Source organism: Erinaceus europaeus, chromosome 20 (genome assembly GCF_950295315.1).
Source record: "Erinaceus europaeus chromosome 20, mEriEur2.1, whole genome shotgun sequence".
NCBI lineage: Eukaryota > Metazoa > Chordata > Mammalia > Eulipotyphla > Erinaceidae > Erinaceus > Erinaceus europaeus.
Genome location: NC_080181.1, coordinates 47,598,218 through 47,616,253, shown reverse-complemented (window position 1 = coordinate 47,616,253; position 18,036 = coordinate 47,598,218). Strand labels below are relative to the sequence as shown.

General features: G+C 43.1%; 1 protein-coding gene and 1 long non-coding RNA gene across 3 annotated transcripts in view; one reads left to right on the top strand and one right to left on the bottom strand.

Annotated features, from left to right (window-relative positions):
• The window catches only part of LOC132534925 (uncharacterized), a 150,038-nt gene that overhangs the window by 37,828 nt on the left and 94,174 nt on the right, over positions 1-18,036 (bottom strand). The gene's annotated exons all lie outside the window — the stretch shown is intronic.
• ARRDC4 (arrestin domain containing 4) lies at positions 3,193-17,212 on the top strand. 2 transcript variants are annotated; one of them, XR_009546592.1, is made up of 9 exons: positions 3,193-3,646; positions 8,216-8,282; positions 8,507-8,654; positions 10,900-11,002; positions 11,943-12,199; positions 12,717-12,879; positions 13,778-13,932; positions 14,268-14,835; positions 14,908-17,212. XR_009546592.1 is itself a non-coding variant. In XM_007518558.3 (8 exons), the coding sequence occupies exons 1-8, from the start codon at positions 3,364-3,366 to the stop codon at positions 14,322-14,324; spliced, it is 1,233 nt and encodes a 410-aa protein (XP_007518620.2). In that variant the 5' UTR covers positions 3,193-3,363; the 3' UTR covers positions 14,325-14,850. The 2 variants fall into 2 exon arrangements, 1 of the variants encoding a protein (XP_007518620.2); XM_007518558.3 differs by lacking the exon at positions 14,908-17,212 and having other exon boundaries at positions 14,268-14,850.

The following is an 18,036-nucleotide window of genomic DNA, read 5'->3' as shown; positions in this document are numbered from 1 at the left end:
CATGTTTCTTTTCCTCCCTGCTCTGTTAGTCTTGAAGTTTTTCCTTTTCATGGCTTTAAGATAAGTTAGGGTATGACATCCTCACAGGTGTAAAGTGATATCTCATCGCTGTCTTCATTTGCATATCTCTGATAATCGGTTACTCTGACCACTTTTTCAGAAAGGACAGAAACAACAAATGTTGGAGGAGTGGATGCTGGGGGAAAGAGGCACATCTGAATTACTGGTGGGAATGTAAATTGATGCAACCCTTGTGGAAAAGTGTTTGGAGATTGCTCGTAACACTAGAAATAGACCTTCTGTATGACCCAGAAATTTCTCTCCTAGCGGTTTACCCAAAGGAAATGAAAATACCTGTTAGAAGAGATCTATGTATAACTATGTTCAGAGCAGCACTTTTTGTAATAGCCCAAAACTCGAAGCAACTCAGATGTCCAACAACAGATGAGTCCATAAGAAAATTATAATATGCACACACCGTGGAGTACTATCAGCAGCAGTTAAAAAGGAAAAAGTCATCTCTACTTCATCTAGGATGAATCCTAAAAACATCATGTTAAGTAAATTAAGTAAAAAAAAAGACAAAAAATGGAACAATCTCACTTAGAGATGAAAATTTTAAAAGGGGGGGGAACGGAGAGGGATATAACAAAGCAAAACTTGGGACTGGGTGTGGCATATTGCACCAGAGCTAAGGACTCTGGGAAAAGAGATGGGGGGAGGAGACAGAGGGAACCCTGTTTCATAATGCACAGGGAGATGAGTAATTGTACTCATATTTCTACAACTCCATTGTAAATGATTAACCTCCCAATAAATTTTATATATATATATACATATACATATATATGTATATATATATATATATATATATATATATATATATATATATATATGTTTGAAATAGTTCAGCTCTGTAGCTGAGTTGACCAGACCCACTTGTTAGTGAAAAGGCCTTCAGAGATGTCCACTCTACAGCAATCTTCTCTCTCTTCCCTGTTAACAGAGCTCTGCTTTCTTTTTCCAGTTGGAAGAAAAATCACTGACATAGGTGAACCATGAAAGTGCCATTTCTTTTAGGAAGTGGTGACCCACTGCTCACCTGGGTTCTTATTTTTGATCAAACAACAGGACAACAGCAGAAAATCTGTTGAAAGCCTTTAGAAGATACTTTTTATTTCTGGAAAGAGAACTTTCTGGGAAGAGAAAGAAGAGCAGAACAAAAGCCACCACCGCTTTTGTAGACGATTACTCCTTTGCTCTACTTTCTAAACTACCGTCACATGAGAATGAGTTTCTAAGAGCTCTGGTGTCAGCTGCCACCAGGAAGGAAGTTGGGTATGAGTGAGGAGGAAGAAAAAGGAGTCTGCCAAACCAGCAATGAGAATTCCTATTACTATACGACTCATTCAGTAAATAATAAACACACGTGCTAGGGCCACCTAGCACCATCTATAAGCACAGCTGAGCATGAGAGAGGCTGGGGGTGGGCAGGTTAGCTGTTTAATCCACTATTTGGAAGTGCATTCTGCTAGCTGTATTGAAAGTATTATGTGTCAAGTGAGCAAATATTTTGGCCTTTCTCAACACAAAATGTCATATTCCCACTTCTGCCCTTAGAGTTCTGGAATACCATTGGCTTTTCTCCTTTTCCCAGTGCTTAATTTGGAAACAGAAAAGGATTGGCTATCGTATATCCAGAGAAGATGAAGGTGGTGGAGGCTAAGAGGCAGAATACTATGTGCTCTTATTGCGGAACCAGTAACACTGCATCCCTTTGAATTCATTCAGTCAACACTGACTGAGGCTTCTTGTAGATTAAACTCTGCTAAAGACTAGAGGTACTGTGATGATAGGGAACATGTTCTGTATCTCACATGGGGTAATGGACAATGTGCAAATAAGTATAGAAAGTCAGTTCATGTATAAAAGTGGCAGAGTAAGCTCATCTTGGAGGTTAGCCTAGATAAATTGGCCAGAATCAGTTTTTATTTTTCATAAATTTTTGAAGGCCTACATTTTGTGTTCCTTCCCAGCTTCTTCTTAGGAAACTTAGAACTTGGAAAACCTTATTAAAATGCCATATGCATAACAAACTCAAAAGGTAAACATTTTAGGGAAGGGGTAAATGAAAGGAAGGGGAAAAGGAAAGGTAAGGATGCAAAGAAATAAGCTACATTAGAAAATATTCTAAATGGTAACTTGAGATCACTTAATCTATGATAATAGGTCACAAACTTGTGATTCCTATACTGGAAGAGCTTTAAAAGGATTATAAAATGATGGTCAGGCACTAGCAACAATGGAAGATGGCAGAATTAAAATGAGACTGGAAATATTCGTGAACTGTCACATCGAGATCAGGAAGTGCTTTCGGGTGGAGCAGAAACTTGGGTGGCAAATACAGTTGAGAAACCTGATTCATAGAGTCCTTTTTAGAGCAGAAAGAATGACAGGTCCTGCTAGTCCCAGTTTAGAGGCTTCTGGGCCGGGCAGAACTCCTTCGAGATCGTATCAGATTGAGAACCATAGCCTGTCTCCCTGGGGGACTCCTGCTAGGCTGGAAATGCTGAAACCTGGGAAGAAGTGGTGGAGCAGGAACCTGGAGTCAAGTAGATGCCAAGTGGACCGTTAAAGTTCACAGAGGGAACCCCCAAATCTCGTAATAGAAAACACTGCCAAGTCCCATTTTTCCAGAAAACTTACTTATTTTCTAGTACTGCAGAAGCCATCATAAACGCAAGGTCAGTGGGGTAGCCACAAGTATTCTAGAAGAAACCCAGCTTCTCCTGCACAAAGCTCTCAGGCTACCCGAAGCCACGCCCCCTTTGTAACCATAGGAACCCCTGACAAGCCTTGAGTTGGGAGAGTCCTCAAGCTGCCCCCTCCCTACAAGATTTTGTTTCCCACTCACTGTCCACATGGGCGCACCGTCTTACTATTGGTCAGTTTACCAAGACAGTGTCTAGTCCCAGCCAATAAACGACATGTGCACGTGCACACCCGCTCCCCGTGATTGGCCCCTGCCCCCTGATCACGCAGTGCCTTCCTGCGCCAGCCCTAGCTAGGGGGCGCCAATGAAATGAGACAGTAGCCCTTTACAGCCAATCAACGAGCAGATGGGTTCACAGCAGCCCAATAGGCGCGCGGCGGGGGCGGGCCGTCCCGGCCCCTTTCTAGGTCTCAGCTGGGTTTGTTAAAGCAACAGTCCCCACGGCTGGCCGGGGTTCCACGGGGCACGGCACGGAGGCCGTGGCGGCCCTTGGCGTGTGGCGGGCGCCCTTGACAGTGGCGCCGCAGTGCTCTAGACCCCGGATCGGCCCCGCCCCGGTCCTCCCTGGCTCGGCCGCGTTGTCCAGCGGGATGGGCGGCGAGGCAGGGGCTCCTGCAGCCGCGGGGACCGAGGGCCACGTCAAGAGCTTGGGGCTGGTGTTCGAGGACGAGCGCAAGAGCTGCTACTCGAGCGGCGAGACGGTGGCCGGCCACGTGCTGCTGGAGGCGGCCGCCCCGCTGGCCCTGAGCGCGCTGCGCCTGGAGGCCCTGGGCCGTGCCACAGCCGCCTGGGGCCCTGGCAGTGCCACCCCGGCCCCCGCCGCGGAGGTGGAGTACCTGAACGTGCGCCTGAGCCTGCGGGAGCCCCCGGCAGGTGAGCCAGCCGCGCAGGGCCTGGGGGCGCCCAGGGAGGGGGCAGGAGCAGTGCCCACCTGCCAGGTGGGAGGCCCCTGATGCCCACCTGCCTGGAGGGCCTGGCTTCCAGAGATGGGGGACCTCCCTCCTTCTCTTTCTCATCACCATTTGGATGGTCTGGCATCAGCTTCTCTGCACCCCCACCTGTACCCACCCAGCTCACAGTACCCGGGGTTTCAAAGCTCTACCTAGCACCCAACCCCAGGCAGGGCTCCCTCATCCCAGGACCTTCTAAGACAGCAGGGGCTGGGCTGAGCGGTTGCCATGGGAACCACTGATGGACAAGATAGCAATCTGGAATCCTGGGCCTGGAAGTCCTGTGTCTTCTGGCCTGAGGCATGGAGGAGGGTGGGACCAGGGCCCACGTGCGGTTGCTTGCTGCAGTGCACAGTGTCTTGTGGGTTTCCCTTCTCCTTTTCCTTTTCCTCCTCCGCCTCCTTCTCATCCTCCTCCTTTTCATTCTTCTTCTCTGACTCCTGGGTCTGGACAGAAGTTCTTGGCTGAGGATGAATTAGCAAAATTCTTGGGAAGAGAGAAGTGGTGAAAGGGGTGAAGGCAACTAGCCTTGGAGTTGACCTCCAACCTTGGCTTCCCCTCTTCTGGAGGGGAAGTGTGCCCCTGCCTTAGATCCTTTGTCCTTGGTCTTGGCTTATTTTTGTGTCCTTGGAGTTCTTTTCCTCTTTGCCGCCCCCCCCCTCCCATTTTTACCTACTCCCACCTCCCTACTCCATTTCCCAAAGTTCTTTGGAAACAGTGAAATCTGGGCACGGGAAGAGGGTCTTGTCACTCTTATGAAGCCCACCTAACAGTTTAGGCCTTCCAGAAAGGTCCCAGTGTGAACCCACAGCATGGTGCTCCATTGATGTTAAGTGCAAAGATTGATTCCATAAATCATGTGAATACTAGACAACGTGAGCCTCAGTCCTCCTCCACTTGGTGGAAACTCTTTGACCGTTTTACATCAGCTTTGACTTTGTGTATAATGTTAATGCTGTAGACTCTTGCTCCTTGAAAAAAAATATGTACTTGTCTGAACTTTGCAGTGGCTTCCACAGACATCAGTAGGCTGTAAAGTTTAGCCTTGTCCTGCTATAAGGAGGTAGGTAGACTGCCCACAGTATGTGAGGCTCCAGTGATCCAGAAATTATAGCCAGAAAAGCATAATCTGGACCCCTCCCCAGCTTTCCATCATCCCCCCCATAGTAACAAGAGAGCTGATATTTCAAGATGACTGACTGGACCTAGGAGGAGAAAAGTAAATTGTTCATTGGCTTTTTAGTTTTGGCTGAGGACTTTGAACTCTGTATCTCTGTGCCCTTAACTACTGCATCAATAAATGTAAGATTAATAGCAGCTGGAGCTTGAAGGTAGGCAATAAAAGTTGCTCTGATGAAATCTAGGGTAACCACTTTTTGATATATAAGAGCTTGTTTTTTGTTTTCTGTTGATTTTATGCTGATAGATTGTCTAAACCTAAACAATTTGAATCTACAGCAAATACTTAAGATTTATAGTCTTAATCAATCGATTGCATAGGGAAAAAAAAACAATCTCCCTTCTCCCCCAGGTATCTATCACTTAAAGAAGTTAATGGCTATTTATAGTTGTAGCTGATCAGGATTATTTTATTTCAAACCTGAGTTAGAGCCACCTGAGGAGCTTTTAGAAATCCAGCATTGCAGAAAGTATGACCCCTTGAAAATTCTGTGCCACTGTCAGTGGGAGGCAACTACTTGCTGTCTCTGTGCTTGGCTTCCTCCATGCTTTTACTGAGAGTTCTGGTGGTAGACAAAACAGACCAGTGAGTTGGTTTTGTTCTCGGTCGCCCACTGGCAACTCAGCCTCATGCCAGCCCCTCTTCCTTCCTGTGCCCGTCTCGGCCTCTAAAGGTCTGCTAGTGCCACGTCGTAAACATGAATGCTGAGCTTTAGATGTAAGACCACTAGTGCTGCTGTGGCTCAGGAATCCTCAGCGCTACATGTGTGTGTGCATAAACAGATCCAGAAGAAAACAGATTCGATTCCAAGACATCAGTCCCATTTCCTTATGTTTTCCCCGTTTATGTTTCTAGACGATCAAACGCCTCATTCTAAGTGTTGCAGCTTCTGCACCTTGATTTCTTTCCTGTATGAAGAATAAACTTCATCTGGCTCCTGACCATCTTTAATATCCTTGACAGTTCTCTGTACTCCACACACATCGCTGTACCTTGCCCTTCCTCATGTGGTTCTGTTCTCTGAACTGCATTGTGCTTATCTCCATGGCAACCCTCACATCCACAGTGGGCATTGTTCTGAAGGGACCAGGGGCCCAACATGCTCTGATCATACTCTGACTACCTGTGTACAGGTGCCCATACCTTCCCTAGGTCTGTTTGGAAAGTTCCTCACCTTTCTGCCTACGGCATCTAACATCAAGCACTGCAAATCTCAAGCTTAACTGAAAACCACATTTTTGAACATCTGAAGAACTCTTAATTATCATACTCAGTAAATGAATGATTCTAAGTCAGGACTGTAATTCTAGATTCCCTGAGGATTCTGTAACTCTAGAAACCCCAGCTTTCTCTGGAGCCTCGTGGTGAGCCTGACCCTATATTTTGAGAGCTGTGAATTGGAGGGGCTTTCTGGTCCTTTCCATGCTGGATCACTGCTACTCTGGACACGGCCCCAGCCCAGGACTCTCTTCACCTCTGTCTTCTACTTTCTCACATTTTCACATCACACCCTCTGTCTTAGACACGTTTGCACCATATCACCCCTCTGTGTAACATTCCTATTGAATGGACTTAAGTGATAAAGAAATCTTCCCCTAATCTTTCACACACTCGGGATTGAGGATGAGTTCAAAAGACATAATGGGCCAACAACGTGTGCTTGTCTCCTAAAAGGTCATGGGGCTGAAACAGTACCTGACTTGTATAAGGTCTCACAGTCTTATAACTCTACTATTTAAGTAAGAAAAAAAAAAAAGCGATTGGGTGGCAGTGCACCTGGTAGAGTGCACCTTTTACAGTGCTCACAGATCTGGATTCAAGCTCCCAGGCTCCAGCCACAGTGGAAAAGCTTCATGATCAGTGCTGCATGTGTCTCTTAATCCTCCCTTTCTACTTCCCCCTCCCCTCTCAATTCCTGCCTCTATCCAATAAATAAGTAAATAAAAAATGTTAAAGTATCCATTTGGCTCGTGATTTCCAGCCTTTAATTTTTTTAATACTATGATCACATACAACAGCAGAAACCTTCATTTTCCTGTCAAGTGCAGGCCAATCTCAGAGAAACTGCTCAGTCTATGCAGCCCTTTTTGTTGTCTTTATCACTTCACCATTGGTGAGGACAGCCAGTTCTAAATTGGAAGTTCTTGTGAGCATAAAGTCAGAGCAAAGCTTCCTGGTCTCTGTGGACAGGCACCCTGCTTGACACTGCAGCCAGGCACTGGACTTTGGATCTGTGGGAGGCATGCAGAGTGTGTTCACCAGTGCCCCAGCAGTGCCTCTTGCCTTGAGGGTCTGTCCACATCCTGCCTCTGGCCTTCTCACAGTCAGGAATAGAACTCTCTGCCCAATAATCTGCCTCCTGGCCCAGAACGAAAGGTAGCAGTCATGGTCACGGTTAGCGCAAAGCTTGCTCTGCATCCCCAGTTAACCACCAAGATGCTGGAGCCCATAACAGGAGACACCAGTGCTACATGGAACCTAGATGACTTTTACATACCACAGAATTCAGACCTTGTGTTTTGGGGCAGAGATGGAAAAGGAAGGAAATGAATGATTTCCCTGGTATATTACTAAGACTGAATACCACTAGAGTGTCCATGTTTCTTGCTTAATGACTTGTACTGTTGATTTGAGTGTTTTGCATTATCTTCAATGTTAATAACAAATCAAGTAAATAGTTCAATTCCCTTTTCAGCTGTCTCCCAGAATATGTGATCTGAAGTTTGCTTTTGCGGTCTACCAAAATTAAGTAGATCCATTTTATGCCAAATAAGATGTAGGTTCCACTCCACTTTGGTATCTCAATAGTATACTGTAGGCCCACTTGTGTTTGTCTAAGTGTAGTAAATAATGCTGTGTCTGTGTATATACTTGGGCACACATGTGTGCATTTAGACGTGGGGGGAATCTCTGGACTCTCACACTTTATGGTAATTGAATAATTGTTCCACTTGAAGATAAGATACCACACATATGGTCTGAGAAACCAATTAAACTCAAGAAAAACTGATTCTGGTTTGAATTCCTTAAAAAACTTAATAATCTCGGTCTGTAAACTTGTTGGAGCACACTGGGTGTCTCATCCAGAGAGACCTCTTTAATAACCAACCTGAATTAGGTTGTGAAAAATTCCTGATCTCCTACTAACCCTCACTCATAAGCAGTGTTCTTTTTTTTTTAAACCAGAGTACTCTTCAGTTCTGGTTTATGGTGGTGTGGGGGCTTGAACCTGATACTTTAGAGCCTCAGGCATGAGAGTCTGTTTGCATAACCATTATGCTATCTACCCTCCACCATTCTCTTCTTTTCTAGGTGAAGGCGTCCTCTTATTAGAGTCGGGGAAACATGAATTTCCATTTAGCTTTCAACTTCCATCTGAGTAAGTAAAACTAGAGCAGACTTACTGGGATCAGGTTCCTTCCTTCTCGCCTGCCTACCTGCCATTCTCCCTCTCCCTCTCCCTCTCCCTCTCCCTCTCCCTCTCCCTCTCCCTCTCCCTCTCCCTCTATTCCCTTCCCACCAAACCATCATCCTAAGGGTCTTTCCTGGGTTTGTTTAACCAAAAAAGTAGTCTTGTGCATGACTCTAGTCCATCCCCTCCAGGCCTCTGGTGACATCCTTCACGGGGAAGTATGGCAGCATCCGGTATTGTGTGAGAGCTGTCCTGGAACGTCCCAGGGTGCCCGACCAGAGCGTGAAGCGGGAACTCCAGGTGATCAGCCACATCAACCTCAACACCCCAGCATTACTAGTAAGCTCCCCGTCCCACTCTGCTCTTCTTCCTCCTTCCCTCTCTTCCTCATTCCTCTCCAGTGCAGTATCAGCACTTAACAGTCTTCATAGTCATTTGTCCTGTCACTTTCTGAGGTCCTCTTGCAACCCAGCCCACAAGCATTCACTAGAAAACATGTGATTCTAGGTTGGGCAAATTACGAAGTGGGTGTGTCCATACTATCGATTATGTCCCCTCCTGCTGTTTAGGGCTCCCTTTGCCAAAAAGTTATATGGACTCAAAATGCATTAATAAGGCATAATAATAATAATACACACAGAGAAAGCAGTTCCCCTCCCCAGCACAGGCCCATCCGCAGGGCTCTGGTATTCTCAACCCCTCAATAATAGTAGGGTGAGGAGCAGTAATTACGGGAGAGTATTAATCATGCTCAGCCTGTTATTGAAGCCCCGGCCATTATGCTACGTATCCTTCCATCGTGCGTGTCATTTTCTAACATTAAGTAAGTGCGTGCAGCTGCCTCAGCACCCCCCTCACTTATCATTTCCTTATGACAGATTTGGCCACATTAAAGCATTGAGCTTCTAATCATCACCAGAGATCCTGTAGACGGATACGAAAGATTAGGCTCTAAGTAACAACAGAATAGGCAAGATGGGAGCTAATGAGCTCGATTCTTTTATCTAAACCCATATTATCAAAATAATGTAAAATTATAGCTTTTACTCTCATGATAGCCACTAGGACCTAATGGTTCTTCATTTAAATATGAATGAATAATTCTTCTATTTCACAGAAAAAACGGAGACAATTTAAACTTTCCATCATGATACCAGTGTTACAAAGATATATTTTAATATCAGAGATTGCTTTTTTTCCTCCCTCAGCCAATGTTTTTAAAGATACGGGGGGGAGAGGGGAGTTAAAAGTTTGGTGGGTGAGTGTGTGTCATCACTGGGTTTTCTCTTTTCCAGACTAACTTTCAAATAGAGCCAGAGACAGAGCAAGAGAGGGAAAGACATCTCAGCACCAGATCTTTTCTGAGCATGATGGAGTCAGCCTTGAAACTGGGTCTCACACACGGCAAAGCAAACACCTTCCTCAGTCAGCTATATTGATGGCCTTTTGACTCAGTTTTCAGGAAAAATGTAATAGAATAGACTCTGGTGTTCACCTTAGACTGTGACAGTATGACCTGGTGGCGTGACCTCTGTGACCAAAACCTCACCCAAACCACCCAAAGGACCTGGCTTCTGGCTGTCACTTATCACTTATTCAAAACATTTTTTTTTTGAGCACTAGCGAGGCTAAACACATTTTTAAAAACTGCTGGAAATTGGGAACTTAGCTGTTGTGGAAATTAATTTGAAGAGCTTCTACTTTTTGTCAAAAAGATACTGTTCTTACGCTTTACTATTCTCTCTAAAAACGGAGAGGGAAAAAATGCAGCTTTGCATTTTAAATGGGATTCTGGTTTGTGAATGCAGAAGCCCAAGGCTGTAACTCTTCTACCACTTCTCTCCACACTGAAAAGAATGGAGTAGCATGTTCAGTAACCTTGCAGGTCCATTTTTCTGGAGATGTTGTTGTGCTGCCATTGTACTACCCCCCAACCACCATAAGTTAAAGACCCTTGAAATCTCAGCCTAAAACTGTATACTGATGTATGGGAAGTAAAAAGTTTGCTTATTCTGTATTTTAAATGGCAAACAAAATTCTAATTATTGATTTCTACACCATTTATCCTTTTATCCTAATTTTAGATAAGATCTTAAAAACAGTTTTGTCATGCTAGAAGGTACTATTATACTTTGTGGGGTGGGGGTAGATAGCATAATGGTTTTATAATGATACTCATGCCTGAGACTCTAAAGTCCCAAGTGCAATCCCCAGCACCACCATAAGCCAGAGGTTAACAGTGCTCTGGTAATAATAATAATAATAGCAGGATTTTAGTTTGTAAGTTTTTTAAAGGATAATATGCCTTCTCCCAGAAATGTAGTGTCTCCAGCGTAAAATAGATTGTGGGTGTTAGTCTCATTTGAATCTGAAATGTCACTTTAGTTTTCCTGAAAAAGGTAATGATTTTTAATGCTTTGTGTTTTAGCAAGTATTTTGCCTTGTACATCTTATGAGGATAAGAAAAGCTGAGATTTTTTAATGTTAGATGTTTTCTTGTAACTGCTGAAAGATGCTATTTTAAGTTCTCTGCCTCACCAAGTCTGACCTGATTAAAATCATTTTATTGCTTGAACTTTTCAAGACGCCTGTATTGAAAACTCAAGAGAAAATGGTTGGCTGTTGGTTTTTCTCTTCTGGTCCAGTCTCGCTGAGTGCCAAAATCGAGAGAAAGGGCTACTGTAATGGTAAGCAAAATGTTTGCCACTTCAAGTGGAAATGCATTCTTTTCATTAGCTAATTACAAGTGATTTCAAATAGCATGTTTGGTCATTTTTGAAGCACTAAACTATAAAAAAAAAAAGCAAATACTAAAGTGTGCTGGAATAACATAAGTATTTAAAGTGGATAAGATTCCAGGAAAGTCTGACTTCAGTCCTGTTTCTTCAGTCGCAAAGACAAAGAGTGGGACAGCGCCAGGATGTTAATGCTGCAAGAGAAAGTCTAAAGCAGTGTTTCTTGGAAGAGATGTTAGTATGAAGATACTGTCAGGCAGCCTGATTCTACACTGGGTACAAGTGCAGAAGGCTAGTAGGTAGCACACTGACAGTCTGAAGACCTGATTAACAGGAGCATTACTATTTGTGAAAGGCCAGCTCCACACAGTGGACTTGCCCTCTCCCCATCCCTGGGTTCTGGTTTGGTGGAAGTGCCTGTGGCCTGAAATGGCACTAGGGTGAGTGAATCATTCTGAATATAAAAATTCCATGTTCTCTTCCTTGTTCCACTTTGTGCCTGCATGTTATCAGCTCCACCAGCATGAAAGTTTTGCTCTCTTGCCCTGCAGGTTTTATTCTTGTAGGGAAGTCAGTGGGTCTGTTAAGCATCTTTGTACTCCAGGTAGTATAGTACTGAATCATTTACAATATGTCAGGTTGTCATTTTTAGAGATACTGGCCATTTCCATGTCTTGAGAACTACAAGTCTAATATTGCCACATCAAAAAAGGGGGTGATACAGGACAGACAGCCTGCGATGAAATTTCTATTCTTCTGACACAGGTGTAAGTTTTCTACCAGCACTTCTCAATTTGTTCACTCAGAGGGTTTTCTTTTTGTTTGTTTGTTCGTTTTTTTGTCTTTGTTTTTGTTTTGTTTTTGTTTGTGTGTGTGTGTGTGTTCTTTTTAGGAGAAGCAATTCCCATCTATGCAGAAATAGAGAACTGTTCCTCTCGCCTGGTTGTCCCCAAAGCTGCAATTTTCCAAACCCAGACCTATCTGGCTAGCGGGAAGACGAAGACGGTCAGGCACATGGTGGCCAACGTCCGAGGAAACCACATTGCGTCCGGGAGCACCGACACATGGAATGGGAAGACCCTCAAGATCCCCCCCGTCACGCCTTCCATCTTGGACTGCTGCATCATCAGAGTGGATTATTCCTTAGCTGTAAGCAGAGCTCTTTGCAAAAGAACAATTGTGGGACGGAGCAATAGCCGGCACCATGTTCCCCTGAACATGTACATTTGCTTCCTAGGAAAATGTCACTTAAAGGCAACATCGCAACAAATTTTGGGATTATATAAGAACTGGCTTTTGTTTTTATTTAAAAAGTGTCCCTTGAGCAATGTGAATAATAGAGGAAATCTGGGTGCATTAAGAGGCACTCATTATATTGAATGTATATTTTCTCTAAGTCATGATCACTTAAACAATGGTGAAATGTGTTAAAGCCATGGTGCTTGTTACAAAGCATATTTTTTAAAGCACATCTATATTTTTCACGGCCTGCATTTGATTGCTTCTCCATCTTACATGTCCAGGACAATTTGTATTTGTATCGGTGGGCTGTGGCAGATAACAAAGACATTTTTTTCTATGAAAAATAAGTGAATTGAGCTGTCTTCTTTGAGACTTAGACCTGTGCCTCTCTCTCTCTCTCTCTCTCTCTCTCTCGGCCTATTAGGTGTACATTCACATTCCTGGTGCTAAAAAATTGATGCTGGAGCTGCCCTTAGTGATTGGCACAATTCCCTACAGTGGTTTTGGTAGCAGAAACTCCAGCACTGCCAGCCAGTTCATTATGGACATGAGCTGGTTGGCTCTCACTCTGCCAGAACAGCCTGAAGGTAAATGTCTTATGACCCTGTCTTACAAATAAAATGCCTAAGAACAAGTCGCATGAGATAGCAAACTCTCAGATCACTGACTACCCCCAGTTCAACTGTCCTTACTTTTCTGATAACTAAGTTTCATGATACTTTGTCCCTAAGCTGGGGAGACAGCACAGCAGTAGCACAAAGAACGTGCATGTAAGAGGTGCCAGTTGCAATCCCAGCAGCCCCATAGCCAGAGCTGAGCTGTGCTCTGCTCATCCTGACAGGGCTCTTTGGGAATGTAGCTTATCCAGGACTCAAGGTTATCTGTGGCAGTCCCCGGAATAAAAATCTGCATCTCCTTTTGTTATTATTATTTTATTATCTTTATTATTGGATAGAGCCAGTCAGAAATAGAGAGGGAAGGGGAAGACAGGGAGAGAGACAGAGACACTTGCAGCCCTGCTTCATCACTCATGAAGCTTCCCCCTGCAGGTGGGGACTGGGGGCTTGAACCTGGGTCCTTGTGCGCTGTAACACATGTTCTCAACCAAGTACACCACAACCCAGAATCTGTATGTCCTGATGTCCTGTTTGTAAGAGTCAAACAATGAAGAATAGAATCAAAGTGTAGAGTGTCATGTGTTTTCTATGGTTATGTTTCAATAACATTTTCTTGTACCTAGATCATTCTATATACATCTCCAAAACCTGAACTATAACCAGTGTTAGTAGTGGTTTGATAAAAGCAGTCTATTAAGTGTGTTCTGTGGTAGTAGACACAAAAGCTGTGCTCATCAGAAGGGAAAATACATGGTTTTATCTTCAGATTTAGCTTAATGTCTTGTTTCTGTGAGAGTACAGATGAAATGGAAGAGCTGGAGTTGACTGTTACATGGATTTCTTAGATCTGACTCCATGTATGTTGCAGCGCCACCAAATTATGCAGACGTGGTATCAGAGGAAGAGTTCTCTAGACACATCCCTCCTTACCCCGAGCCCATCAGCGGTGAGGAAGAAGCATGCTGCCCTATGTTTGCCTGCATACAGGAATTCCGCTTCCAGCCACCACCTCTTTACTCAGAGGTAAACAAAGCAAACAAGGATTAGCCTTTCATTGCATCATCTATAAATAATCCCATGTCTCTTGCTGGCTGCTGATTAGTAAGGGGTGGCTATAGAAATGTTTCAGGGTGGTGATAAGCCACACTTCACAGTATTTCCTTCATGACCACAGCATGCATGGATAGGTCCTTGTGTTTTGAGGGATCGTAGGATATGGAGAATTTAACTGGCCTTCAGGGGAATCTAACTAAGAGGTTCTAAGCTGTGTGACTTAAAACCATCCTATAATTAGCAGTAGGTCCAGGGATCATTTACTAGCATGTACATCAGTCACCTCCATCTGTTCTTTCCTGCAGGTTGATCCACATCCTAGTGACGTGGAAGAGACCCAGCCTGTTTCCTTCATTCTCTGAGCATATCAGAAATCACTGTGTTCTTCATCGAGCTAGAATGTTCTTTCTTCCCCTCTTGCTTTTTGGGAGGAACAAGGAAGGAAGGAAGGTTACATTTGGGACAGAAATGAACAGCTGAACAGCAAGACTGAAGGCATGAGAAATTAAACAGTGCTCTAACTTTCCAGTGGGCCAAAAGAATGGTTGCACAGCTTCATAATGTGGTCATGTATACCCCCTGTCCCCTTTAAGAGATGGGAAGGAGACGGGAAACGTCACAGAATGCGAAGGAAGTCCTGGTGGTAATGAGTAAGTGGTGCCTGAACTGACCTGAGTGAAAGGAGTTTGTGGAGACACAATCATGGTGTATGCTGAGAAAAGCTTCAGAAAGTGGAACCAAGTAGCCTGAGCTTCCAGCCAATGTGTATTTAGTGGGAGGAGAGTTGATTTCAGAGGAGGAAGCCAAACAAGGTTGTGCGTGAGTAGGAAGGCCAGCTCGAATAGGAAGGTAGGAAGGAAGGAAGGAAGGAAGGTAGGAAGGAAGGAAGGAAGGAAGGAAGGAAGGAAGGAAGGAAGGAAGGAAAGAAGGAAAGAAGGAAGGAAGGAAGAAAGAAAAAAAAAAAAGCAAGACCTGTACAGATTCTTGAGTCTTCATGATTTTTCACCATATTCCTTAGAGTTGAAGTCCTTAGAAGAGCACCTTTCTCCTTTCTTGAGATGACGGTCTTCTGAGGTCTGAATCAAGTACTGCAACTTGAACTCTTTTGGTGGTAGTGTGTAACCTGTCTCAACAGTATTATAAAACCAGGAAAGAGTGCCTTGAAAGGCTGGTCTGCTTAATGAAGACAGAAGTTTCAGTAGGAAAACACATTTTACTGAGGGCTGTACTTCTTACTCCCTTTAAGTACTGTAAGATGATTCACATTTGGCTTTCCTCCTGTCTTAAGTTACCTTAAAAGCACATTAGAAAGAGAAAAGGGTGGGGGGAAGGTTTGCATCTTCAGGATGCCTGGAAAACTACAAGAGGAGGGAAAGTATTTATGTTCTTAGCCTGCATCTAGTGAGCTTATAAGATACACTTTAAAACCCAAGGCCTGATCAGTCTGCGCTGGAATTTCTGCTGATTTGCGTAGCAGTTTCCTACCACTGATGATCAAATCTGAATTTGAACCAAGAGAAAAAAGAAAACTATAAGGCTAGCATGAGACAGAAGTAATGCATGTGTACCAAAGGGTATTTCACAATGAAAATTCAAAAGAGGGTAGGAATACCATTTAAAAAGAGAAAGGAAAGAGACAGAGAGAGAAACCTAGTTCCTGTCAGAAGATGTGGGTCTGCTGATGGCAGTCACGGTTTTGGACATTGTTCTTCCAATTTTTAAGTGATTGTCTTTAAACTGTGATTTCTGTTTATTGTTTCTTGGTGCAATATTTGTATTGTTTAACCTCAGGACATTCAGACCCACAGAACTGTGTGGCTGCTAAAAGCTGAGCAGTTTTTTTTTTTTTTTTTTACTGCCACTCACCCTCCTCCGAGTCATAGCCACAAAGTCACTTTTATTTTTTCCCTTGAGTTGGTTGGTTGTGTGAGCTGAGAGTCTTTCTGGATACATAAGGGCAAAGGAGGCTGTCAGTTTCCCACTGTAGAGACTTTGGAGTCACTGAGTCCTCTTGATTTTTCTCCATGCCAAAAGGGTTTCACCAAGAAACCCTGGTGCTCTCCATGCAGAATGCTGCACTGCATTCGGCAGAATGATACCATTCTTCTCCCAACCAATATATTCAGTTAGAAATAGAGAAGTTCTTCTGAGGTTAGATTTTGTATCTGAAAATTAGTTGGCCATTAGATCAGGAAATTTTTCTACAGGCACAAGGGAAACGTATGCTTTTCACCCCCTCTGGACATACCTCTCTTCTGGGTGATCACAGAAGCACCCAAGCATCCCTGCACTGTGAGCCACTGTTTAAACCACAGTACAACATTGTGATGCCAATAACTGTGATACTGAAATTGTCACAAAGCTTTATTCCCTGCTCTGGTATTTGGTAGCTTATCATTTCCTCTGGTGTGTGTGTGTGTGTGTGTGTGTGTGTGTGTGTGTGTGTGTGTCCGTCCATACATTTAAATATCCAGGGTTTTTTTTTATTTTAGTTTTAAAAAGATCATCTTCAACTGTGTCATGATATCTTATTGTACTTTCTATGCCTTGTTAAGACGTTGTCCATCTCTCTGATTCCAAAACAAGGGGAAAGAAAGAAAACAACAGAGGAAGAGAAGGTTTAATTATTTTAAAAAGCAGCAGCTTAAAGGAATCTACTACTCGAATTGCTTTGTTATAGAAATCGTGAAGTGTGCCCACGACACTGAAGCAAATCTGGTTTTGTAGCACTTGAGAGAAGAGCTAAAATGGTGGATTTGCCTTATTGATCATGTTGTCATAGCCGACTTTAAGCTGTAGGTTGAAGCTGCATATATTTTCATAATCGAGAAATCCTTTTATGAATGTAGAAAATTCTACACTGAAACAGAAAATCCTTGAGAATGAAGATAAAACTTAAGCTGCTGTTATTTGCCTGTTTATTCTCCCTCTTGTGTAGTTTGCAAAGAAAACTGTGGCCTTAGAATTTTTCTTTTCTGATGCAAAAAAAATTTTTTTGAAGATGAATATGTACATCTTCTACAGAGCACACAAAATCTTTCCATGTATACAACTTTACTCTTCTTGTTTTTTGCTTTGCACATTAAGACACTCAATAGGCAGGGGTTATGTTTTTGATAAGTTAATTATGAAAGCTTTTTTATTTTTATTATTTAAAACATAACAGTTTAGCCCACAGGAAAAAAAATTGTATTTTGTACTCTTGTTTGAGCCCTATGGGTTCCTTTTGTTAATAAAATGATTACATCGATGTTGTGACTTGATACTTTTTTTTTCTCTTTCTTTGCTAAGACTGTAACTAAAATTATAGACCTAAGGAAAATCAATACCATAGGACAAAATGTAGGTGAAATTCCTCTTGTGTATCTTTAATCCAGGCACTGCCCTGGGGGTTCTGAACCTCCTTTTATAGGGGTCTTAGTCTCCCCAAGGTTATCCTTTTTTTTTTTTTTTTACTTTCAATGAGGAAGGGCAGTTGAGGTACTTAAGTAAGCCTAATGGTATTAATTATGAAGTGAGCATTAATTCTATTGGTTCTCAAAAGCTGACAGCCACTTTTACAAACTAAATTTCTGCATTTGGCCTGAATCTCCCCTGTATTAGTTCTGGTGGACTCACATAGCAGAGAACACTGTACTAACTAACCTCCTTTCATCAGCCAGTACTTGAAACTATACACAGAAATAGCATGCTTTCTGTAAGGTCTATGAAATGCTATCTTCTCCCAAGAAAACTGCCCAGAACCTCTGTCCTAGAAGATGATCATTGTTACTTAGCTGAGTGGTAACTTACTCTCTCAAGAGTTTCTAATACATGAGATTTTTTTTTTTTAAAGAAAAAGTAAATAGCCATAGGTTATTTGTGATTAACAGAAACTGGAGCTTTTTCTCCTACAATAAATGAGACTGTAAGCAAAGACTGCCCCCAGCATTTCTGCAGTTTATATTGTGAAGTCTTGGGTTACAAAAATGTAGATGTAGAACACTATAAGGAATGCAGGAAAAGCCCATTACAAATGAGGAAACAAAAGCCCAGAGAAGTAACATGAAGGTTTGACATACATTCTCTGTAAGA